We start from the raw sequence: 26,960 nt of genomic DNA, 5'->3' as shown, positions 1-26,960 counted from the left end.
CTGATTTAAGCACACTTTTTTCAGATTCCATAGACAAATTGGCAAATTGTATTTGTAAAAGCTCTAATTACAAGGGGATCATGTATTTACACCTGTAGAGGTACATTAATTTGGTTTATTTGGTGGTATTTCAAAAAGAATTCTCCCCACTAAGAGATTTCTTTCCTCCTTCATTTTTCTAATATACTTACTTTGAGTATTCTTTACTTTTTTAAAGAAAATGGATTATTAGATTTATTACATTATTAGAATAATTAGATTGCCTATTTATTCTTTACTGAGCCCAATAATTTTCTTTTGACTCATAAGGCTTCTAGAAATATCTTGACTCTTGATTTGAAATCATTAGAACATAGAAAATATACTAATTTCCTTGTAAATGGTTTCACTCATTAATTATCCTTTGTTTTCAAACGCTGTGCAGGTTTGAAATAACTTTTCAAGAACTGGCTAAATTTAAACAGGTTTTCAAAACAAGGTATTTATCTGATTGATCAGATTTCTAGCTGAAGTTTGTTAACACATTAAGGTAATAACTCTTATCAATTGAATGAAGAGGAATAGTTACAGCATGGCTAATGAATATCATCATTGTACTCTCTATTGTAAAACCTAACACTTTGCTCGTTTAATGAAAATGCTGGCTACCTCAAAAAAAAGCCTAAACCTGTGTTTTCATGAAAGCATAGGTTACTTCCACTGTTACACAATTTTATATCATATTTCTCAATCTAACAATAGGTTCCCTTTAAATAGTTTCCTCAATTAAAATCACAAAATAAGTACAAAAAATAAAATCCTAGGTGCTTTGACAGATACAGGTCTTCATCGAGTACAATACAAAATCAAGTTGTTCTTATACAAATTTACAGTAAGAGCTTTAATTTTTTTAATTTTTTTTCATACAAAAAGACTACAGTAATTTCCTGGATGAAAATTGCTGTAGGTTTATTTTTAAGTACTGTAATAAATGCAGTTGAACTTTGGAAGTTCATTCCTTCTTCATTCATGCTGTTACCATGGAAATGTGGATTTTATGCTTAAATGAATTAGCTTAGTTCATAAATTATAGTTCATAAATTATAAAAGTAAAATGTTAATTCATAATTGGAGAGTGATGGCAAATCATGAAAAGATAGACATCATTTTCCCCAAGTTTCATTTTCCCCAAGTTTTTCAAACAATCATGGCAAATGATTTTTTTGAGGGAAAACGAGCATGGGCTTCTAATCATCTAGGCTTTTTACCTTGTGTTGAGCTCTACATCTATCTGGGCTGAATCACGTCCAGTGTATATTAGAAAGGCCCAACCACCTTGTATATTACCTTCTAGCGGGAACAAAAGTGAAGATACTCCCTTTCTTGTTTTGCTCTTGGTATTCTGTCTGACAAACATGCACTTTGCATGCAAGCATATCCCTGTATATGTGTGAATATGTGTGCACATATTAAAAATGCAGAATCAATGGGAATCTGTCTGTCTACACACACTGCTATCACAGTGACAATCTTACCCCAAAAAGGTGAAGGTATAAAGAGTACCATGTGCAGATGGCAAGCTTCAGCACACATTTGCTGTTCCAGCACCTCAAAACTATAGAGTTTAGGGCTTCATGTCTTTCCTGCTAATTTATCCACCCTTATGACCTCCCAGAAGTGGAAAATTAAAAAATACTCCAAAAAGAGCAGTTCTGCTAAATGAATCTCATTTGGATAATAGGTGGTATGTTCCTGGTGATCATGTTCTTGATCTTCACAGAAACATTCCCGTAATAAGAATAAAGGACCATCTAAAGCAAAGATTGTATTCCCTTCATGAAAGATTTTGAAGGACAGGTTAGACAAACATTTGTCAAGAATAGTCTATGTACGGTTAATCTTCCCCCAGCAAGGAAGACAGCCTAGGTAATCTGCTAGGATTCCAAGTTGCCCTGGCTTTTAATATGACTGTGGGTGGAAATACCTTTTTGAAGGTGTCATTGTGAGAATGCAGGTCAAGAAGAAAGGCAGCTGTCCTCTCATAGTCACAAAATGAAACGCATGTTGTGGAGACATGTTAGTCATCAATTTGAGTGAAATTCAGGGAATTCAGTTGGGGACTTTCAGAGCTGAAAAGTCTTCACAGCCTGGGTCTCTCAATGAAGGCTGTAATGGAGTCACGACTTCTCAAGCAGTTGGATAGGATGAGGTATAAAATAAACTTGATCCACAGGTTACAGGTACAGCAGAGGAAAAATGCGGCTTTGAGTAACTCAAGATGCTTTGTGAAACTTAATCCAGTTCCTTCTTTGTTGGCTTCTGTTCCTTGTTTTGCAGTATTCTGTTTTAGGGTCATTGGGAGCAATGAGGAAGCCTTTCCTGCAAAATTCCCAGTCATAGAAAAGACTCATAGGATCAGGCCATTGTTCACTTATTTTTTATTTTTTGGCCGTATAGTTTCTTTAAATTTGCTTATTGTAAATGGTTTTACCGCTGTTTCAAAATACTAACCACAATGGCTTGATTCATAAAATATGTATAAATTTAATATTGAGAAGGAATGATTTCTAAGTAAAGTGTGTGTTTTCTCATATATCTGATCAAAAACTTCCTCAGTGCAATCACAGAGGACAGAAAGCAGAGAGCTTGGACATTAGGAGGAAAAGTATTAAATGCTCAAAAATGAGACAATTGTGTTAACAGCATGGTGCAGGAAAAAGGAAACAGAAAGTTTTCAGGAAAAACTGTGGCTTAAGTTAAATCAGCCCAAGGGAAGGTCTTTGCTGTTTACTGGCCTGGAAGGGAGGAAGAATATTTGACACAGCAACTTTTGCATCAGAATGCTAGGGTGCCAAAGAGATGTTTACAATACTGGAGATGAGAGTTTGTAAATAATCTATTCAGTCTTTTTCTTTTTCTTTCTCTTTCTGGAAATTTTAAGATTTGCTGAGCGCAAGCTGCTGATTTAGTTCCTCTGTCTGTTAGGTTTTACTAAACTCTGCTATAGTGCAAAAGCCTAAGCAAGCCTTCTTGCCGGTTGTGGCTTTTGTTCCACGTTCTTCTTTCTGCACTTGTTTCCAGATGCCCCATAGACTCAATCCACTCTTCAGGAGTCAACATTTTCCATCCAGGAACTGTAGACCCCACAGCACCCGAGACCTGCTGTCCGCTTCAATGCTTCCTGCAATATCCCACCCCCTGACATGGATATTTTCAGTGTAATGAACTTCCTGTAGCTGTGGAAAATAACATTTTTATGATGATTTAAAGTCTCAGAAGTGGGGAAAGGAGTAAAATCATTGCAGTTTAAAGCTCGTGTGCTGAAATCGGAGGCACTTAAGCAATGTAGGACTAGGGTGCTATACAGATTGTATCACTGCAGTGTGCAAAAACAGGGTGTGATGGAGCATGACTGTAGCCATAGTGCCATGACTGCACAAGCCAGTACCTCCAGCATTACTGCAAAAAGAGGGAGAATTACACCCCTGGCTGCTGAAAGTCAGTGGCGCGGATTATCAGTGTTGATACTAATAAGAGTTGCATGGCCAGACCCTACAGATGGCTTTGCAAACCTCCACCATTATGTCCAACTCCCTGCAGATATCAGCTCTCCTCTCCTTTGGAGGACAGGAGTGTCATTTCTCCCTCTGTCCACTCAGAGAGCAACGCACCCTCGTCTTCAGTCCTTTCCCCTTCTGTTTTCTGTTTCTTCTAGACAATCTCTGCTTTACTTATGATCCTCAGAGGGTGATCACACAATCGGTCTCATTGCAGCAAGCCTTTGAAAAGCAATTTATAATATTTACCCACAAATGTGGTGCTTAAGTGGGGCACACTGCACTGTTGTAGAGCAAACGCTAGAGAGCGTTGCTTTCTTTACTGCACTCTATTGCTTTTATCGTTACTCTCCTTTAAAATACCACCCTTTCCATGACACCTGGGAAAAAAACAAACTTGAAAATGGTTAGGCAGCTGAGGATCAAAATATTACTCTCCAGTATGGTTTGATTGTTCCTCTGTGAGGTTTTCCTGGTACAGTCTGCCTGGTGCTTGTATAGTGCCGTAGCACGCTGGGGTCCTTGACCACAGCTTTGGGATACAATGGCAACAGGACATTTCTGCTACTACAGCTATTACTACTACTGCTGCTATTAACTCCTGTGGCTCTTCTGGGCAGTGACAGATGCTGCAAAGGGCTGTCCCCTCCTCCCCTCCGAAGCAAACTGTCCTTGGGGCCTCCTGAGATCAAGGTCTTCCAGGGCAGCACGTTCCCTCTCCTCTCTTTGAACCTCTGCAGACAACCAGGGTTTCCTTCCAAGTGCTCCCTTTTGCCCTTCTGAAGGCACGGGAAGATAAAAGTGACCATGAAATTTCACGGCTCAAGGTAGTGGCTCCAGTGGTTTCTGTCATCTAAGAATATTCAGGTCACAGGTTTTGTGTCTTTTTAAAGAGGGTCTGTAATGTGGCTCCTTTGGACTACTGTCTCTCTACTGGTTTTATACTTAACCTTTTTTTTTTTTTTAAATGGAGTAACTTCTTTCATCTGTGGGGTTCTTCTTCTCCATGGTCTCCTGTTTAAAGAGGCCCTTGAACACTTGAAATGTTCTGCTATTTTTGGCATGTCTGGCAGACTAGGGCAAGGCTTTTTCCTCACTCATTGTTATCAGCTGTATGTCAAAGACCGTAAATATCACCCGTATGTGATGCTTCTGAGTAGCTGTTAGTCATACTAAAATACTGTATGTCCTTGATGAGAATGCCGCCTTTATCAATTAGACTGCTGCAATAAGAAATGTTTTGGCAGAGGTGAACAAGCCCTGCAGGGATCTGCTTGTGTAGATTACCTGGAGTAGCCCCTGCTAAATGTGTTAGGTTGGGCTGCTATCAAAGTAATACCTTGTTGGCTGGTACAGAGGTATCAATTTTCCAGCAAATTCCCCAAAGCCCCCACAGTTATAATAGGAGGCGTCCGCCACATGGATGGGAGTCTTCCCTTTTCACTCTTACAGTGTTATGAGGGTCAGGGTCTGTAATTTCCTAGATAACTTTTCCTCCTAGACACTCAGGAGTCATGGGAGGTTTTTGCGACTGCATTACTTTTTGTTTTCCTAAATGAGTCTGAAGTCTTTTATACAGGTGATCGCGTGGGTATCGTATAGTTACACAACCCTCCTTTCTTTTTGTGAGATTCCTATTTTCCCCACGTTGGGTTTGTTTGCCTAAAACCAAAAACATTAACTTTTCAGGATCGTGAAGAAGAAAGTTGTTTCAAAGACTTTGCTGACTGAAACCTTGCGTAATTCCTTTGGCAGAAAGGAGGCTTGAATTTGATTTTCATATGCAGCTACATGCTTGCCTGAGCCTTGCCTCGCTGTTCAGAACTGTGCATCTATTCATCTTTGCTTTTTGAATTGCATTTCTCTGGTGGATGAGAATTCCCCAAGACCTGTGATATTTTTTCAATGACTAAGATGCTTAATTTTAATTGTTAATGTATTGTACTGCAAAATAAACCATGATTCCTTTCCCTTTCTATTCACTTGAAGAGTGTCAGAAAACCACATCAATTAATTCTCCCATGCTTTTGCTGAGCAACACGTTACTATGTTTTAGCTTATTTGATGGCTATTGCTGCAGACCAAGTCTGAACTATCATAACTTTGGGATATCCCAGCTTTATGCACTATGGCATCTAGACCCCAGTTTCATTACTAACAAAAATTGCTGAATTAGATTTAAGAACAGGGTTCACCTCTTTTGTTCTGGAAGTCATTGCTTGTGCCAAAGAAGGTTGTGATTACTAATTACATAATTTGTATGACAGATGGAGCTGGGGATCAAATTAAGTAGCTGTCTTAGGATACATTGTAAAGCAGTATCTAGCTTTAAACACGACTGCCTTTTTGGTTCCTAAAAAAAGGCACAAACAATGACAGGCTAAAAATAGCTGTTCACTTGGAGTTGACGACAGTTTCTGAGAGCTTGTCTTTAGGAAGATGTTGGAAAAAACCCTGCCGTCTTTTCCCCTCCCCCCTTTTTTCTTCTTTAAATGCACGTCCTTCTGTTTAAGCTTCTTCACCTCATTGCCCACAGAAAGATACCCACTGACTTTGATAGGACTTCAATATTTCTGCAGATTTCCAAGGGGGTTTACGTAAAGCATTATTTAAAGAAATCCTAAAAGTCACTGCAGATATTTCTATTAAGTTATGCTTATCCTACACAAATTGCTCTGTGCTGATAGAGAAGGAGGTAGTAAAGCCTTTTCCACTCTTTGCCTCCCACAGTATCTGCTGCAGTGAAAAAAAAAAGAGGCTCTTTTCTGGTTTTATTCTTGAAGACTGCTTCATAATTCAGTACGAATATCGGTGGTTCCCGGTGCTGTAAACAAAGAGTTGAGTCTTTGACTTTGTGTCCCTGCAGTCTAGTAAACAATCAGTTAATTCGTAGCATCCCAGCGTTGACAGGAGTGAAAGAAGTGGTTTGATCTTATTTTTGTGCTTGTGAATTAAAGCTTTGCCTTCTGGCTAGCTTCTGAGTTCCTTCCTTCTGGAAGACATTTGAGCATTTTGAATTCAGAATATGTAGTTACAAATGTGAGGGCACAGCCTTCTCCAGGATTTTTCTGCTTTCATTTTAATTTTTCTCTGTGTTTCTAATCCCAGCAAGCAAGAAAACAGTTTGAAAACAATGTCCAGTGTCTGAGCTAGGAGCACAATGCAATTCAGGAGCTTTAGAACTAGTCCGCTGCATTTTTATTAAATGAGAGTGAAGGAGTAGGTGGGACTTTTTATTTAAAAATAGATTAGCACAGGGGACTGAACTTGCATTTGAGGAAATGTTAATAAGCCAGCCAGCCATTGTCCTTAATCAGAGACTGTATTTGTAAGTAGAACATGTTGAATCTGTCATGATTGATGACGTTGTCTTTGTTAAAAGGGATGCTGCATCTTTAACAAGAGCAGACAGAAACAGTGCAGAATCTACAGTAAATTTGAGAATTGGAAGAGAAACCTTTCTTCATTTTTCCGTGTATAACATTGTAAAATATTGAAAAGAAAAACATCAAAGCCAGGGGGAAATATAAGTAACTCGCTGCTTACATTTTAATTCCTCACCTTTCCCCTCTGGGTGAGTTCCCCCTCCTTTTTCCCCCCTGAATTTAAAATGCTGGAAGGAAAAGCAACTGAGGTCCAAGTTTCAGCTGCTGAATTCTCTGCTAATTGAAATTACTGGGCATATTTCTATATATAGTCGGTGAAGAGATATGTAGCTTTCACTCAGTGCCTTCAAGACATGTCTTTTTGTAGTCAGAAAAACAGAGATCAATGCATTTTCAAACTGACAGAGGGAACGGATGCTCCTTAGTAGCACATGCTCGGGATCGTGTGTGTACCGTTTGTGCAGAGCAGAGACGCTGAATACTGGTCCATATGCTCCTTGTTTACTGCAATGTTTTTTGCATGTTACTGTGCACTCCGGACTAATGTGAAGGTAAGAGGAGACGAGACAACAATTTGGCAGGAATGTACATGTAAAAGCAGCTGCAGAAAATGTCTACCTTGTGTTGCTGAGTACTTTGGAATTGCTAGCTGAACAGGCATATTATTACAGGTGGTTGTGGAGGCTTTGTTTTATCGTTCTCTGTGTAGCTAAAGAATAGAAGCATGTTTTAATTTTGCAGTTTAGCAACCTTCAGTTTTTAACTGCTTGCAGTTCAGGTTCTGGGCTCGTATGATCTGATAAACATGTTTTGCTACTGTCCAGGTAGGCCAGAAACAAGATGCCAAAGGCTGTTTGTGCAAGGCTACATAGCTTTATATAGGATAAGAATTCCTATACTCTAGTCCCCCATGCATCCTCCAAGTGATGCTGCTTGCATGCTTTCTCGTCGATTACTTGCCTGAAATTCGGGGGTCTTGCTGCTGTTATCCGGGTTGGTTTTTGTGCTGATTTGTTTCTAACTTGAAACAAAATGCATACAAACAAATTATAAGCAATATCCTAAGAAATAAGCAAGGGGTTCTTACTGCAAAATGCTACAGAAAAATGCCAGCTGGCAGCACTGGTCTCACCGTAACTATTAACCAGCGTTTGTCACTCATGTCAACATTTGCTTGCTCTGTTAATTAGTGTCAGAACTTCAATATAAGTTGCTGGATATATTACCTTCTCTGCAAGTAGGACAATATTAGCAGACAGGATCATTGGCATTGAACTGAGCTCTAAGCCAAGCTGTGGGCCAGCTGTGGGAATCCAGTTGCATAATTTAAATGAATTACAGTCCTTAGTCAACATATTGGGGAGGTACTTCTGGCATTCTGGCTTTTTCAAGTTCAAATGAGTGTCTGTGTCTGGGAAGGAAAGCACTGGTAAATGCCGGATAATCACAGTTAGAACTGTTTTACCTGGAGAAATAATTGTAAAGGATATTTTGCTTTCAAACTGCTTTAAACATGCCTTTGAATTAAAGTGAGTTTTCTGTATTTGCACTTGGTTTGATAGTAATGAACTTCATATTTATTTATTAGGTCAAAACTTTTTTTGCCATTTGATTAAAAAAGTATTTTGCATTAAAAGCTCCCATTCTACGAGTCTGCTTCTATGTATGTGGTCAAGATCTGTACTGCTGATTGCTGTACTGAATTGCTAAGCTTTCACATTTTATTACTTTCTAATTAACTTTTGCAATTCACTTTCTGTGCCACTTCTAAGGAAGAAAGTGAAAAATATATTTTCTTTGAATATGTGGATAACAAGCCAAAAAATACAAGTTAAAACTTTTAGTGCTGTTCTGTCTTCCTAAAATACATCCATTGTCCTTTCCTTATGCTTTTCCTATAATGTATTTGGCAGGTTAGTAAATTACATCCACATTATATGCCCTGTGTTTTATGCAGTAAATTGTCAATAAAGAAATGTTTTGAGACCAACCATTCTTTATTGCTCATTTTGTCCCCCAGACTGCAGTACTGTGCTGAAGGTGTTCTGTCAAAGTGGGTCTGATGTTGAGAAATATTTCTCAGTCTAAATAAGAATAGGTACAGGGGAAATTTCACTATGATTATTTTTACTGTAATTTCCATGAGATACCTTATCATTAAGTACCACAGCAACTGTTAGAATTCTCATGGGTTTAACTTTTGAAATAGCTTTGTTTCCATTCATAAACACAGAAAAAAGTGAAAGGTTTGTACTAGCCCAAGTCTGATGATTGTTTGGATAAAGTAGTTTTAATTTGTTGGAACTTCTTCAACTGTTAAGTGTCTCTGGGGTAATTGTTTGATATAGAGTATCTGTTATTTACATGATATTGTTCTAAGGATGTTGTCTTCATTTGTTCTAATTTCCTCAAACTCATACACTTTCAATGTATACTTTGATCATCTATTTTCCAAGCTTTGCATTGGGCTACAGTAACATAAAAAAGCTGCACAAACTTTGCACATCCCCCCAGGAACTGGCCAAGTATGGCAGTGCCACTTGCATCTTCAGTAGTTCCTATTTTCTTTTTCTGACATTGAAAATTACTTAATAATAGGAGTTTATTGAAAGGTGCTCCCCATGCCTGGTCATTCTAAAATGTATTACATAGTGTTTCTGCAGAACTCTGTTGCTTTTAACTTGGTTGGCACTAACATAAGCCACAGCTTTATGGGTGGCCAAAATAAATGAAATACATTATAAAACATCTGTTTCGAGTTTTGTATTTTCCCCCTTTTAAATGGGTGGAAAAATCTTAGTGGTTCTCAAATATTTTAGTCTTTAAGTCATAAGATAGAATTAAACTATAAGTACAGGCTGAAACAGGAAATAGATCTGCTTGCCCTGGAAAGTGAAAAAGAAAAGCAATTGGGTCTGTTTCTGATGGCAGCTGCAGTTTATGGCTTTAGAGAAAGCAGATTTTTCAAGTTCAAGGTAGGACTCTCGCTTCTTGATTGCCAGTCTATCTTAAACTGCCCATGTGAACTTAGTTGGCATATGCAAACTCATAAAAAGGAAAAGAGGTCTACCCCATGCATTCTTAATCAAAGTCTATTTTTCAGCTGACTAAAGAGTAGTACTGACCATGAACACGTACCTGCCTATGTGAATAATTATTTCTTCCTGCCTGAGCAGAAACAAAGTCAGTGGTTAAGAAAGGCAGAAAGATGTCTGAGAAGTTATGAGCAAAATATCTTTCTCTGTCAGAGTTTCTCTGGAACTACATTTTTAAAATTAAATTCAGTTTGAATTAAAAAAAAAGTAAAAAGAAAATATAACTATTGCTTACTATTACCTATTTACTTGACACAGCGTTATTAAGCTTCTACATTTCTGATGTATCTCTTTCTTGCTCTCTCATGTATGCACAGTTTTGTGCCTCAGTGGAAGGTATCATAAATAAGCACAGAAGTCAGAGAATTGAAATCTAAAATCATTGCCTCCAAGATCAGAAGTGCTGTTGTGGAAATGTGCAGTGTGTCTGAAAAAGTGGACTCCTACTCAATGTGGTAGTTAAATATATTGTTGTATTTTCAGCATGAGTAAGTCTCAGGAGCGGCGGCTAACTATGGCAGGGGGCTTCCAAGTGTCAAATGTTTGTAGTTTTAATTGTGTCCACTGTGTATTGAAAATACTTTCTGTATTTATATGCAAGAGATTTTTAGAGGTTGCCATTAAAAACTTTCTGTTCTTGGCTTAGGCAAGTATTTTAAATTCCCTCAGTATTAGCAATATTTCTTGTAAAACTATGGGAAACATTGCAAATATTTAAGTTCCATAGTCTGAGCTAAGCTTGAAAAACTTTTATGGACTGGGGTCTTGCTTTCCTTTTAAAACTTTGTAGGAGTTTTGCCTTCCCCTTCCCTCGGTGGACTCTGTGTGTAGTTCTGACAGATTTTACTGTGAATCTGGGCTGCTATTTCTGGCAGCCAGTTTGAGGGTCTTACTGGAGGCAGAGCCGGTGCTTCTGGGAATTTGGGTAGCAGAGCTGATGCCTTTCGTTTGTACTTTAGCATGGGACTTGACGCGAGCCCTGGGCTCTCTCCCCTTGAAACACCTCCTTCTCAGCAGCAGTCAGCACTGGCTTTGGGGTCGTCAGAGCTTCACGCAAAGATCAGGGGGGTTTGTTATGAATTCAGATCCATACCCTTTGAAGTGCCAAAGGCTCCCCAGGAGGCTCAGAGTTACTTCAGGAGGAGTTTAAGGCCGTCTTCATGTTAATGGGTACACTTGGCACCCCACAGAACTGAGCTCCTACCTGAACACTGGGTTAACTAAGAGCCTTTTTTTTGTTCTGACTGCTAACTTTGGGTCACTGCGGTGGTGATAGAAGTCTTCTACATGCCATCCCTTGTATCTCCTGTGCTTCAGCTAAAAGATTCTGCTAGGCTGTGTCAAACAGGAGCCATGAAGTGATTTATGGCTGAAATTTTGACCTATGCGTTGTCACTTTTTGAGGATCTTAGATGATGCAGAGGACCCGTTGGGGTAGCAATTGGAGTATGGCCAGGGCCCATGGGGGGTGCAAGGAGCTAGCGTCCTTTAATCACTTTAGCGCTCTCTGTTCATCCCCTTGTCCCACCCACATTTCAAAAATAAAAGTAATTATGTTAGCCTAGTAGTTTCCAATTGCAACGTAAGTTGCGGATTGAGCAATAAAGGCAGGAGAATCATAGTAACAAATAGCAAAATGGTTCCTTGCCAAAAGCTGCAAAACATCACAAATGCCAACCCAGATGCTGACTTCCGTCTACATTTTTAAATTTACTTCTCCTCTCTCAGTATATATTAATGATATAGGTACATAATTAAGTTGTGTATATCACATATTTTGCCACCTGTACCAAGAATTGTTCTGGTCTTCCAAGGGAAAAGAGTTTATGGATCTTTCAGAGTTGGGCCTGTATTGCCAAAATATGTTCTGCTGTAATCTTATGGTATTCTTTGCAAATGGGGGATGAAGTAAAAATGATTTGGACTCCCAGCTCTCACAGACTTCCAGACATGGTCCTTGGTTTCCTATGCTTATTTTCCTCCTTTAAATGTTCTGTCATGCACCATCCTCTAGCACCTCTCTATTAAGTGAGGAACAGTTCAGAAGTCGCATGAATGGCTTTGATATAAAATTTTAAAAGGAGTAAGCAGGAAAGATTGGTTTCTCACTTTTTCTAATGTAATTAAGAATAGGCTCAGGGGTGGTTTTTATTTGAGTTTACTCCGTTTTGTAGTTCTGATTATGTCTGACAGTCTGACTTACTTTACTCATAACTGCATAGTCATAACTACAACACAAGTGGCAGGTCAAAGTACGGTTCCTCTACTACTGCAGGACACCAAGGCAAAATGAGGTTAGTACTAGAAAGCAAACAAAGTTAGTATGGAATTTCCGCCCTGAGAGGTTTGGGGACAAGGAAAAGGGTAATATCATGTAGGTTGTGAATATCTAGTTGCATTTCCGTAATATATCTTGTCATCTGTTTATAAAGTGTTTGCCTAGGCTATAAAATAAGCAAGACCTTGAACTTTATACGGGATTTGTTTAACAACTGAGGGATCTAGCCTTGAGAGCTAAAAACAGCCGAGCTGTTTGTATTGCTGTCATCCTTTCGTTAAATAAAGACGGAATTTTAGGGAGGAGATAACTCATTGCAAAAAGGGGTTAGTGAACTCTTGGACTAGCTTCTACAAAGAAAGCTCGCTCAAAATTGCAATGGTAGTGATATCACAGCATTTCAGCATTTCTTTCTTTTGGTAGCTTGCTGTACCTGTTACTAAAATATATTGCTACTGCCCACTCTTATGCTTCACAGGAAGTTAAAGTTCTCATTTCTGGCCCAGTTTTTGCAATCACAGCAGCAATGTTAATAGGAATTCCGGTAAACAGGAGATCTGAATCCAGTCTCATACAGTTTAAATAGTAGTTCTGTCTGAATAAGAACTACATTATTTGAATCCAGAAGATTGATTTTTCCACTTCTGAAATCAAACTTGGCCAGATTTGCAAGCATTTATAATACCTAAGTACGTACTGTACCACTCCACCCAGCTGCAAGTGTTGATTTACAATACATGACCATAACAAGTTATGAATGAAAGTGGTAATTAGAATAGATTAATAACACAGCAGCAGCTTTGGTTTTCTAGGTATAATAAGATTGGGACTATATTTAATCCATAGACCAGAATAATATTCCCTTAAAGGCCATTATAAATGTGTGAATAGGTACAGAGATGCTAAAATGACAAGCACAGTATAAGAAATTAAATCCACTACTAAGAATTCTTTATGAACACTAGGCAAATATGAATATTATGCTATGGGGATAAGGGGTACTTATCTAAAGTTAGAAGAGTTAGTTACAAAAATAGTGGCTGGAAGATACAGAAGCTAGGCACTATTTTCTTCATTCAGAAATTTATGGATAGATACTAATATGAAAAAAATAATATTTCAATTCTGTTTTGTGTCTCCCATTTTGATATGGGCTTATTAGAGCTTATCTGATGAGCTATTCTTATCAGAGATATATAATTGGCCTTTTTGTTAGAGGAGAATTGAAAAGATCTAGGACTGTAAAAGTATTTAAATTTGTTGGGTTTTTAATATGTGCAAGTAACTAGAATATAATATGTCTATATGTGACAATTTTATGTTTACATAAAAATGATGAAAAGTTAAATCCTCTACTGTTAAATCACTGCTGATAGGCTTGCCCTATACACTTAAGATGCCAGTGTTTGTGTGACTTTTATGAGATTGCAGAGAAATTAGATCAACAATCCTGACAGCAATGCTGCCTACAAAATATTGAGAAACATGACCCAGGCAAAAGTAAGTTGTTTTTTTTTTATTGGGAAACTCTGTGACTCCTATCACCTGGATGGGGAAAAGTGCGGAAGACCATTAATCAGTGATGGATGGAGTTGATAATATCGTGCCACAATTAAAGGCTGCCCAGCAATGTGTCATGGTTAGCTTCTATCTACATTCACTTCTCAATTCATCTGTGTCTCCTGTCCCATTTGTTCATGCTAAGTTGGATAAAGAAATTCTCTGTCTGTGGTTGAGTGTCGCATTTTCCAGGGCTAGCCTTCACAGGTGTGTCCTCTCTTAATGCTACTGCTACTGGTTGTATATATATTTTGGACATGCTGAGATGTTTTGTTCCTATCCTGGCTCCCATGTTTTTGGCATGGGATGAATGTATGAAATGCTTGTACCTGGTTTTGGAGGGGGAAGATCCCCCCCCCCTTTCCTTCCATGATATCCTTACAGACAGTGGGAGACAAGGAAAGTGTCTTTTGGAAGTAAAGATGCAAAAGAAGATTCCAAAAGAAGAATTGATATTTTTCCAGTTGTGGACACACACCAAAGAAATGAACTCTGGAACACATTCAGGCCGTCTGCATTCCACCTGTGTCCCCATGCCAAAATAATGAGTGATAGCTACAGATTAATGACTAATACAGAAGTTACAGAATGAAAAAACTATTATTAAAAGCATAGCCATCACTGTTTTCTCAGAGGAGGAGGAGGTGGCTGATTTTTCCCTTTGTATCTCTGGACAGATCTGAGTGTTTGAAGTAGTATAAATTCTCCTGATAACTGACTAGCTCCCAGACTTCTTCTGGAAAGACAAGTAAAACAAAATCTGAATCCTGTAAAAATAAATCAAAGAAACCTGGGCACGAACATTTTTTGTTTTAGTCTCACCAAAGAGGTAAACCTCTCAAATTTCAAATAGTAATCTCTGCAGAGAAGTAATTGGGAAGGCTTGCCTGCCTTTGATAGAACAGAAGATCATTAAAACCTTAGAAAAGGAGGATTGACTGGACAACTGAAACTCCGAAAAGCATTTTCATCCAAGTTGCAGGACAGATGAAGAAAAATATCGTAGATAATTCACACATATTTGCAGATAATTTGGACAGGATTTTCAGCCTGCTCCAGATTTGTTTTCAAAACTTCAGTTTTCATTTGCAAACAAAAATAAATGGCCAAGTTTTCAAGTTAGACGGAACAATCATAATTAATCTAGTCTGTCAGCGCAGACTGTAAAACTAACATGAATTGTTGGAGGAAGGATACATCTCTTGACACCTGCTGTACCTTTTAGAAAAACATTCTGTATCTATTGAATAATTTCTAATGAGGGAGAACCTCTCACAACCTTTACAAATGTATTATTCCATGGGTTAATTAGTCTGTTGGAGGTGTGTGCCATATTTCTATTCTGATTTAATCTAGTCTCAGCTTCCAGCTTTTGGGTCACTTTCAGTTTTTTGCTACATTTTAATCCGCTGGACTGAGGAGTCCACTGCAAAGGGTTGTTCCCCCTGTGAGCAGCTCTAGGCTGCAGCGAAGGCATCACCTAATCATCTCTTTGATTAAGTAAATAAACTGAGCTCCTGGCATCTTTTACTGCAAAGCATGATTGCCAGAGCTCTCATCCTTCTCATGACTTGTCTTTGAGCTCTCTCCAGTTTCACAGCAGGCCTCCTGATCTGTGCATGCCACAGCTGCACGCAGCCTCAGAGCAGTTGCAGCCCCGTGCAGAAGTAATAAATATCCTGGCTCCCACTAAAGATACCGTGTGTATGTCCAGGGTTATGCTGGCTCCTTTAGCCACTCTGCTGCACTGGGAGTGCACGTTCTGCCCCGTATCGAGCCGGGCTGCCATCTGCTTAACAGCAGACCTCTCTGGAAAGTGCCCGTAAGGAAGAGTTGCTTGCTTTATTCCCAGAGTTAGGACTTTATTGCTGTCTGTGTTAAAAAAAAAAAAATTGATCTGTATCAGTGACCTGTCTTCTGCACCATTTACCACACTACCTTTTTTCTGTCATTGCTAAATCTCATCAGTAGTAAGTGACTGAGTTTTCTCCCAGATTGATCAACATTTGAAAAGCATAAGGCCAGGAGCAGCCCACGAGGATCCCACTGAACACAGCTGATCAACTGTCCCATTTGTAATTACATTCTGAATCCTGTCAGTTAGACACTTTTAAATCCATTTAATGTGTGCCATTTTGATTTTGTTTTTAATAAAATGTCATGCAGTGCCGTGTCAACTGATTTACAGAAGTATGTTATATCAATATTGTTACCATTGTCAGCCAAATTTGTAATCCCATCTGAAAAAAAGATAGCATGTTAGTTAGCTTGACAGGATCTGTTTTCCATTAACCTGGCATTATGTGTGTTTCTTTCCTTCAGAAATTAATATATATTTTATCAGCAACTCCATGCTAAGTGCTTTTGAAAAATTAGCCATAACTAGCACAATAGAAATTGCTAGGAATGAATCTCTTTAAACCCAGTCCGTGTTTAAGTCCCTATTTAGAAATCTATCTCTAGCTAAGCACTAATCGAAAGCCAGGAATTCCTGAAGGGTTGATCTTGCAAAATAGGGATATCCCAGTTTAATGGAAAAGTGAATAAATTGTGAGTGAAACAAAGCTTGTGTGGAAGAGATGGTTTCTTTTATTGGACCATCTCTAGTGGTTGAAAACCAGCGGATGTTCTTCTGGGTACACAATGCCCTTTGGTCTCACTTATCTCCTTAGATTTGCATGGCTGTGATAACAGCTAGCAACTCAGCAATGAGACATTCTATGACATGGCGTTTTGTTAGAAATTAAATCATACTACATAGTTCTTTTAGAAAAGGGAAATGTTAAGACTTTGAAAGATGATTTCTCTTCTACTAGATGACCCATGAAGTCAAGAACGTGAATTCTTGCTGAAAAGGTATTGGAGTGCTGACCAGTACTTTCATACACTCTTACTGTGTGCTTTTGAGATGTTATTAATTTCTTATGAAAACCTGTTTTGTAGTGAATCACATGATACATTCGCTCATCTCTTGTAGTGCTTGAGTTCTTAAAAATGAGGACATGAAGGCCACATACTGGTTTCTAGCCACATGTGTAACCAGAAAGTGAATATAAGGCATTTTGTCTCTAAAGCAAGAAAGCGATCTAAAGAACTCAGGTGGCATTCAGCTCACTTAACTTCAGACATAACCAATGTAAACATCTATATCTAGTGATTTCAGGCTCCCTTTAGTGTCGGTAGAGAGGAATTGTCTCTTCTAAGGCATGATTCATATGACCTAGTTTAAATATCTACATGGGGATGAGATTAATTGTGTCCTGAAAGTGCCAGTTTCTCTCCATTTACCAGAGAGAGCTTAGGTGACTAGCTGAGATGTAGGTCTCTCTCTTATAGACATTTCCATCTGGTCAAATTAATCCCATCCTTCAAAGCAGCAAAGATGGGATTTGTAATGCTGGTCAGGCAGCTTTTTCCCTCCTTTCTTTTTGCATGTAACAGAAGGAAGACATAAAAATGTGGGGAGGAGGAGCAAGCTGTTGTGAAGGGTCAGCCAAGATGCCCTGGAGATGAGGCAAGAGCAAGAGCTTGCAGGACTATGAGATCATCTGATTTGTTTTCCTTTGTTTTTGTCTTGGTTCTTGCTTCTAAATTGCTTAATTAATATACAAAAAATAAGCAGTGAGTAATTGAACTGAGCTGTTTGCAGCATGCTTCCCTCTTGCCCAGCTGGTAGATCAGCCCATTATTTCAATGATGTTCAACTGTTATATTTTATTTCAGTTGCTTTAAAGTTATGAGAGAACAAATTAAGGACCAAACTCTTAGGTTTGGTTCTTTTCTGAGAGCTGTGCAGCTTTCACAGTGTAGGCAGGTGCTGCAAAGGCATAAAAAAAAAAAAAAAAAAAAGCGATAGAGCACATAGATTGAGTATTTTAGGTGTCTTTGAGGCAGGGGGTCTTCATCGGAGCTTGGTCCCTATCAGCCAGTAAATCTAGATAACTGAGAAACCAGTTCAGCTCACCTTAAATTAGGCATCCACAGTTGTCCAGCTGAACAGCTAACTGTATCATCAGCCTCAAAAGGGACCCAAAACTATGGGATCATCCCGGGGGTAAACTTGGCTAGAAACACAAGAAGGAAGAGTGAACATGGGCCTAGAAGTGCAGGTGTGACTCTAGAAGACCTGAACTGCTGCCACGCATTCACCAGAAAATGTCATTAGAAGTAATAGAGTCACTAATGCATCTTAGGGGGATATTTTGTGAGGATTAATTAACAAATATTTGTACAGTATATCCACTGTAAATTTGCCATGTCTCTATAATACATGGTAAAATTAGCAAGCAATTTAAGTGTCAGGGACTGTTTAAGATAATTAAGATAACTTTTCAAAAGTTGTTAGGAGCTGGTTACCGGGGGATTTGTGAAGACCTAATTACCATTAGCCATCTGACCGAAACAGGTGACTTGATCCTGAGATTTACCCCCAGCTAGATTTAAATGTTGACATGATCTTTTAAACAGATCAAATTCCACAAGTTTTGACAGCTAATATTTATTTCACTCTTTTTCACACATAAAATGCAATACTTCTCAACTTAAAGATGAGCTCGAATTCAATTGTAACCTATAGCTTGTTGCTATGTAATTGTTTTTTACAGTATTAAGCTAAGGGAGAATATTTGCTGTCTTCTGTTTTTAGGGGAATTCATACATTTAATACAGAAAAGTGTTTTAAAGGTTTCTTGACAGGCTAATAAATCATGAATGGATGGATTGTCCCCCATCAGGATATAGTTTCACACAGGATGATGAAACAAAAAAATATATTTTTTGTGGTCCATAGTTGGTGGCATACATCAGCTCCAATGGAAAAGGAAAAAAAAGAAATGAGAGAAAAGAGAAAAGGAAAAGTTTCCCCAATGGTCAGCCAGGAAGAGGAGTGGTGGGGGTGTCCCTAGATGAGCATTCCCTTCTGGGTGTCTTCTCCAGTGCATCAGGTGTTCCCTGAATACCTTTTCCAAAGTAATTTTATAGTTTTCTCAGGACCTTCTCAGTCTCCCCCATTGGTTTTTCTTGCCTGTTATGCCAAGAGAGCTGAGTGGAGCACTCATCTATGGGTCAGAGACATTGCAGAGCTGATAAGCTTTGTGCATATACCTTATGGGGAAATACTTAATGGCTGTCTAAAAGACTACTTTTTACTGGTATTACCTACTAAGCTCTGTTTCATCCCTAGCACAGGGTTATAACCCAAAATTTAGAGTCTAAGTAGTGGCAAAGGGTGAGTGGAAGGAAAAGCAATTCACAAGGGCTAGAGGTACTGCCACAGCAACTGAGGGTACGTAGGTAGGATGTGTCAACGGGGGAGGCTGACTACAACATTGCACATGAAGGACTGCAAAGGGAAAGTCCTGAGCGTTACACGGATTAAGGCAATGTGCAACCAATAAAAAATTTTGTGTTGGGAGGAGAATAAAAGAGAAAGTAACTGTAATAATTTTTTCCAAATGAATGACTTACACAGACTCCTTAACCCTCAGTGGACAAAGCCCTTTGGCACTGATCTTGCAATTGACTGGACAGAATACCTCCTCAACCTCCCCCACTCCCCCCAAATCCCCAGCAGAAATACCTCTCGTCTCTCCTTGCTAACTGTAAACAGCAATGAGTCACTTCTGGGTTTCCCTAGTTTATTCTGGTCTTACTCATTTCAGTTTTATTATGCCTAAATTACATCTGCCATGGCTCTGTCTCTTCTTCACACATATGCAATCTCTCCACTGCTGACATTTGATGCTAGTTCCTGGCTTTGCATCAAACTTATCTATGGAGCACTACTTTTCAACACAATTCCTGCATCTCTGATCCCTCCAGTGATATTTTCTCATTGAAATACTGTCTGTTTCTCTTGCAGTGCATATCTTTCAGTGGGTACCTTGGGACACAGCTCAAAAAAATTATTAGGCTTACTGTTTCAGATCTTCCAGATCTTCTTCCAAGGTTTTCTTCCTTCTTTTCCTTTCTATGGCTCTCAGAAGCTGGCTGCTGTAACCTCTGAGAGTTTGCCTTTACATAGTGAGTTTAGGGCAATGCAATATCAAAACAATGCTATTTCAATGCTACATCAATGCATTTTGCATTGAAGAAAATGACAGCAGAAAGGCCAAGATAATAATAGGGCCTGATTTTGGACCTACACACATTGCAGGGTGATTTCTCACTGCTATAGTGGTGTTCTCACTGTATCTTATCCCCATGCTTCCCTTCCAGTCTGGCTTCAGGACCACTGTTGCTCCTTTCTCATCATTTCAGGAGGTTGTGCCACTGCCTTCTCTTTCCCTTTGCCTTTCCCAACTCAGTCCCTGTCTGAGCCTCTTTTAATAAAATATGTCACCAGCTGAAAATCACTGTCCTGTGTTTTTCACTGAATTTTTCCTATGTTCAGCATTTTTTCCCCTCAAATAACTAAGCTGCTTTGCTGATCAATTCTCCTTGTTCATCCGAAGACTTTATTTTGCCCTGTTTACTTCCTTCTTCCAGGGAAAAAAAGTTACTTTGTTCTCCTCACTTTCTTTACCAGCTAATACCAATTCCTGGTTAAGTTAAATATAAACAGAAGAAGTTGTGGGTTTTTTTTTTTCCCTTTTGTAATTACTTGTTGGGTCTGAAATGTTATCAACCTAGAGCAAGAACAAAACTACAGTACCTATGTGAAAATTCATCAGCTTTTGTTTATCTGAAGGTCATTGGTGAGTAGAGGCATAAAGCCTTTCAGGATGAGAGATTTTAAAGATTGAAGCGGTTTCCTTTAGAAAATACATAAATTAAGAGGCCATAATGCTAAACATTGTAAAGAAGATAAATTTTCTTTTTGTCTCGAAGTTTTCCTACATATTCGACAAACGGGACATCCAGTGAGGCTGAAAGGCAACACTCCTAAGCCTGATGAAAGGAGATGTTATTGAAAGCAATAGTGCATCGCTGGAACCCAGTGACAAAATACCATGGATGCTGAGATTTGGAAGGACTTAAAAAAGAGAAAAAAATTGGAAAAGTGACATATGATTTCAAAATATGGGCTCAAAAGTACAAACTAGATAAGTTATTCTATTGTTGTTCAGATTTCTTGCCCCTTCTTCTGAAGCAGCTGGTACTCTTCTCTGTCAGACACAAGTCAATGAATAAGATGATTCATGACAGTTTTGTGTTTCATGTTATAATAGTAATTAGAAAAAAAAAAAAAAAAAAAAAAAAAAGCCTTCCTCAAAACATTTATTTAAAAGTGGCTAGAAAGCATTCATGGTAGAAACAGAAAATTGAAAGTATTTAAAACACACAAGTGCAAAAACCTGCTCCAGAAAAATAGCAACAGGTTTGGGGATTAAATGGTTTTACATTCCATGTAAGAAAATAATACTTGTAAAAATTATCTTCTTCTACCCCCGCAAATCTTCCAAAGGCCTTCCAAAATGTTGCATGTCAGCGGAAGCTTTTAAAACTCTTGTGTGTGGCATTGGTTGTGCACACTCATCCACATATACATCAGAAGAGACGAAAATGTTGAACTGGGAGCCATAATACCTTTGCTCGTATTTCAACTCATTTGCTGCTTTCTCATGAAATCGCTAGGGTTACTTTGACTAAATCTTCTACTTTCAGAAAACGTCTTTCCAAAGAAGAGAACTAGGACTGTACCAATCCCTTTAGTCTTCAAATGAATTGCCTTTTGTCTTAAATTAATATAGATGGTGGTAGCTGTAATTTATGTAATATTTCTATCAACAGAAAAGAACATCAGGATCAGTCAAACAGTGTTGACAATTAGAGTAAACAGAAATCTTTCATAGAGGAATTACATGTGTTTGCAGGTCTTGCATTACCTTTCCTGGACCTTGTTCTGTCAGCAAGGTCTGTATCCTTACATAGCCCAGCAGTAATTATTTCTTTTTTTCTTTAGTGATCTAATCCCAGGACACCTTCTATCACCTTTTATCAGCAAAACCACCTTTCAAATGGTAGCTAACCAGAAAAAATATGCCATGTAAAAATGAAACCCAAGTGGTGAATACAGACAACAGCTGTGAGCCTTTTCAGTTGGAGAGTTTTATTTGGAGGCAGTATTCATCCACGCAGATGGTTGAGATGGGCTATGAAAATGCATTAATGTACTTACTGCACAAACTTATAGTATTAGAAAACGCTCATTATTTGTCTGGAAGAAGAAGAAACAACCTGGATGGAATGCAAAGCCTTAAACTGTTATGGTCGATAATGAACTATACAGATCAACTCTAGAAAATGTTGATAGTAATTGTCTGTGGAGAGAGATAAAGATCTCTCTCTGCTAACCCATTTGGTAGATAAGCTCCAGCAGAAATGAGGTTGGGAACCTCTAGCAATAACAGCTTAGTTTTTACTCAATGGGAAAAATGCTAATTGTTCCTCAAGTCTGAATCCTAAATCATTATAATTTTATGAAGAAATATTCATGAAATTAAAATAAGTTCTTCACAGAGAATTCAAGATGCACTGTTTCTATAGGTAGGGAAAGAAATGCTCTACAAACATTAACAATAATTTAATGTAGGATTAAAACATCTTTTAGTGACTACTCGGGTGAAATTCTCTTCCTTTCTGTATCTACTTTACAGCACATAGAAATGCCACAGATGTTACAGAGCCCTCAAGGCTTTTCTTCCAGCTTTAAGAAGATTCCCTTACAAAAGCCTTTGTAGAAGACAACTGTAAACTCTGTGGGAAAACAACCCACAGCCCTGCAAAGATTTCCAATAGCACTGGGTGGCCGTTGTATGCTACAAAGCCCAAGGCTATTAGTTACACCATGCTCTTTCCAGCTCTTTGAGCAGCCTCGGACCAAGAAGACAGAAATATAAATGAAATCTGCTTTATTGCCCTGCTGCTCTTGGGTTGCAGTTCCTAGCCTATACCTGTTAGAAAATTGCCACAAGTCCCTGAAATATGTAATTTGCAGTACTTTTCATTAATTCTGTTTCATACTATTTTGCCTGCTCTATTAGATAGAACAAATTGCTGATTTAAGCTATGAATATTACTGTAACCGGTTTTCTGTTTTTTGTTATTTGGATTGTAATTATTACATCACCAGTTATAGATATATACTGCTTCACATTAATTAATTTCATATGTGATTGTAATACAAACAGAAGAGAAATGAACGTAGCTACACGCTGTATTCAGCACTGACTGTGTCTTCTCAGCAGAGGGGATTTGTTCAAGTTCTTTCTGTTTCGAATGTGTGTGATTTCAAGGTTTATTCATGATGGTTATTCATGCAAACATGCCTAATTGTTATGGAGAGTGTCTTTAATTCCACATTCCTAATCCAGAAAACTGGGAGCAGCAAGGATTTATAAACAACGTTGACTCAGTGGGAATGATACCTTCTAACTCAAGAAAGCTGTTGCTTTGATATGTTCTGAGTCACAGCTGCTCACTTGAGTGGTGAAAATCCATTTTTCACTGCTTTTTGCTCCTGTTAGACCTGCTGAGCCAACATAACTAAATGAGAGCGAGGAGACACCTCTGTCCCATTTTGCACATTGTCAACAGAATTGTTTCCCGTGGTAAGTTCCCACTGAAAACAACGGGGGACCTGGAGGTATCGCAGAGGCATAAGCTGAAGTTTGCGGGATTGCTCTGGTGTTGTACTGAAGACCTGAGGCAGCCAGCAGAACATTCATTGATGCGGTGGTGTCTCAGAGGCCTGACTTAGGGACAGAGGCACATAGAAAGCGATTTTCCTCTTTGCAAACGGAGCACGTGTGCTCTGGACTCACTGAATAATATGGTGATACCCTATGACACCATTATGTGCAGTTACTTGTCATAATACTTTTTTCTACCTTTTGAAGACCACAGTTTCTTCCTTTTTAAAAATAGCAATATCTGTGATTTGCTCTACTTTTTAGTTTGTATTATGTTCTGAAGCTTACTTTTAAAGGTTTACATCGTAATTCATACAAGATGTTTTAGCTAGATAAGTAAATCGATGGTGATAACCATCAATAGCACATAACAGAGTTAGGAATGATGAATATTAGTAGCAAGATTCATACATGATTTCGCTTATGTACCTAGTATTTATGCCAGATTGAATCTTCCTTAGAATAGGTAATTACGCTACATTTATAAGGTAAGCAACATTTTAAATAGTCTATTGTTTAAATTGGTAGCTGTAGGCTAGGCTGAAAGGCAACTCCATTCAACTAATTGCTGCTATGACTCAGACCTTGTAACAGATATGCAATTAGATTTGGTTTTCTTTCAAACCCCATTCCAGCTCTGATTTTCTTTATGAGAGAGGAAGGGGAAAGAATGCTTTTTGTCTAAAGGGTACAATCCAGAGCATAGGAAGCCTAAGAGAAGGAAAACTTTTACATGTCATACTGCTGTTTTAAGTGAGAAGTTTACACATGCATTGAAATGCCTGTATTAAAGAATTTAGGACTACTCAGCAGTAAGATAGTTATCTGTATTTCTTAAAGCTGATACAATCTGTAGCTTACTATCTTAACTCTGCTGGTTTTTTTCACTATATTTCTCCCAGAATTATTCTTAATGTTAACATTTTATTAAAAAAAACCCAACAGAACAAAACCCAATCGATTAAGATTTTGCTTCCCCTGCCCCAGACTTCTTAAAAATCTTACTATTCAGCACAAAATAGTGCTCAGAGCACCTCAATCAGCTTTATTCTTTTTCTCCCCCCCCCCTTTACAATTTAAGGCATACTAACTTTTGATTCTTCAAATTCAACTTCAATTCTGAAATTCAGTTTGAACTGTCAATCCCTTCTGCATGACCAGTGAAAGAGATTTGATGAGTTGGAAGGTAACTTTTCAGTCCTTTGAGGACAAAAAGCACGTCACTGTGCCAGCCTGGGTGGGTTCAGCAATGCTAGCAATGGCAACATTTTTTACCCAGCAGCTTGGTCTGACTGCCAGGAGCAAATATATTGAAGAAAAATATTATTTTCATCACATTATGAGCTCATTTTACCCTTGCTAGACTTTCTGTACAAGCACAGAACTGCAAATTGAATTTCTGATTCTGTTTGAAAACCTGGTAAAATGTTTTCAGCACATAATTCAGGATGGGTTTAGACTTTATTGGATTCTTCTGACCATCTTCAAGTAAATCAAGAAGCCTAAGTTAGGACCATAGCTGCCGTAAAGTCCCTTTGGAAGAAGACACTCAGCTCTAGAGGACAGTTTACATTAGAGCAGAGACTGGATAACAGCAGGGTTTTTTTAACTTGGACTTCTCAATTAAGTCTCTAAAGGTAGGTTGAATTAATGAGGCTCCTTATCAAATCTCAGGGTAAGCAAAATGTTTCCCTCTCTGAACCAAGATATATCATGGGTATATCTGCCTCTCAGTAAGAGGAGTTTGTGAACTCCCACAGTTAAGGCGTTTGAACTGGATTCAGGCATCACACTTCAGTGAAATGGTGTATCGGTGCCTGCAGCTGCTGTTTACTTCTTTTGTATTTGTTTGTTTATGTTCTTGAGGAAAGATGGAGCATCAGTCTACACTATGTACCATGTGGCAAAAAGGAAGCTCATAAATAGTGGCTGAATAAGAATCTTGTAAAACGATATCTCTGGGGAAGAGGAGTTACAGGATATATAACTTTTTTTCTTCTGCCTGTGATGTTTTGCTGATACTAAGGATGAAATCTGAAATGTACATTGCTTACTAGGACAAGCTGATGAAAAAATCCAGGTTCATTTTGTACAAATGATTCTCTGTGTCATTTGCAAGAAATAGATGGTTATCCCCGTGTCTTTTCATTTTGCAAGTGATTTAATGCATTACATCCTTCAAAAACAGGAGATGGTACCTTTCTACAAAGTAACTTCTGTAAAGATAACTAATGCTTTTTCAGGCACTTTGTCCTCCTAAATGAGATTGTGAAATGGAATAACTGGCAATTGAATTCCCGACTAAGGGTTAGTCTTTTTTCCCCATTTGTGCTGTCGCTAGATGTGAGATTTTAACATTCTAAATAGACTTGGTTCCTGTTCTACTACAATTGTTACTATCATTGTCAATATTCTAATCACTATTTTATTAATATTGCTGTAATATTATGCTTTAATACTTTTAAATACTCAACTTTCTGGAAAGAAAAACCGAACATACTCTCTAATCACCTTGACCTTTCAGCTAAGGTCATTCTAGCTTTAATGAGAATCAACACTTTAGGTATCTTAAGTAATGTAGCTCCTAGTTGCTTTTCATTAATATGGCCATTATAAGATTTTAAGATTCTTCCTGGAATCTGCATATATTAGGATACGTGTGAATACAAATAATGTACTTTGGCAACTTTGATTTGGCTTCAGAACCAGTTTCATAGTAATTCACTGAAATACAAACCTAAGAACAGGTGCACATGAATGATAATCAACAGAGGAAGACTTAATTGAACCAGCTCTTGTGGTGGGTTTGACCTTGGCTGGATGCCAGGTACCCACCAAGCTGCTCTATCACTCCCTTCCTGAGGAGGACAAGGCGAGAGAAAATATATAACGAAAGGCTCGTGTGTCGAGATAAGGACAGGGAGAGATCACTCACCAATTACCATCATGGGCAAAACAGACTTCATTTGAGGAAATTAATTTAATTTATTACCAATCAAATCAGAGTAGGATAATGAGAAATAAAACCAAATATTAAAATAACTTCCCCCCACCCCTCCCTTCTTCCCCAGGCTCAGTTGGACTCCTGGTTTTCTCTCCCTCCTCCCCCCTGAGCAGTGCAGGGGGACAGGGAATGGGGGTTGGGGTCAGTTCATCACACGTTGTCTCTGCCGCTCCTTCCTCCTCAGGGGGAGGACTCCTCACACTCTTCCCCTGCTCCAGCGTGGGGTCCCTCCCACAGGAGACAGTCCTCCACGAACTGCTCCAGCGTGGGTCCCTTCCCTGGGCTGCAGTCCTTCAGGCACAGACTGCTCCAGCGTGGGTCCCCCACGGGATCCCAGCCTCCTTCGGGCATCCCCCTGCTCCGGCGTGGGGTCCTCCCCGGGCTGCAGGTGGAGATCTGCTCCCCCGTGGACCTCCCTGGGCTGCAGGGGGACAGCCTGCCTCACCGTGGTCTTCCCCACGGGCTGCAG

At 38.8% G+C, this 26,960-nt stretch overlaps 1 protein-coding gene across 22 annotated transcripts in view; it reads left to right on the top strand.

Moving 5' to 3' along the window:
- Positions 1 to 26,960, top strand: part of DLG2 (discs large MAGUK scaffold protein 2) — a 1,026,767-nt gene that overhangs the window by 252,410 nt on the left and 747,397 nt on the right. The window contains exon 1 of one of the 22 annotated variants that reach the window (XM_030042411.2): positions 7,181 to 7,473. The exons of 20 other annotated variants lie outside the window; for them this stretch is intronic. In XM_030042411.2, coding sequence (XP_029898271.1) covers positions 7,354 to 7,473 — 120 coding nt within the window. In that variant the 5' untranslated portion in view covers positions 7,181 to 7,353. Of the gene's footprint in view, positions 1 to 7,180; positions 7,474 to 26,960 lie in introns of those variants that run through there. One more of the 22 variants, XM_030042416.2, reaches the window with a different exon arrangement.

This window comes from Aquila chrysaetos, chromosome 19, assembly GCF_900496995.4.
Source record: "Aquila chrysaetos chrysaetos chromosome 19, bAquChr1.4, whole genome shotgun sequence".
NCBI classification, from domain to species: domain Eukaryota; kingdom Metazoa; phylum Chordata; class Aves; order Accipitriformes; family Accipitridae; genus Aquila; species Aquila chrysaetos.
The sequence above is the reverse complement of the archived record's forward strand: the minus strand, read 5'-3'. Positions and strand labels throughout refer to the sequence as shown.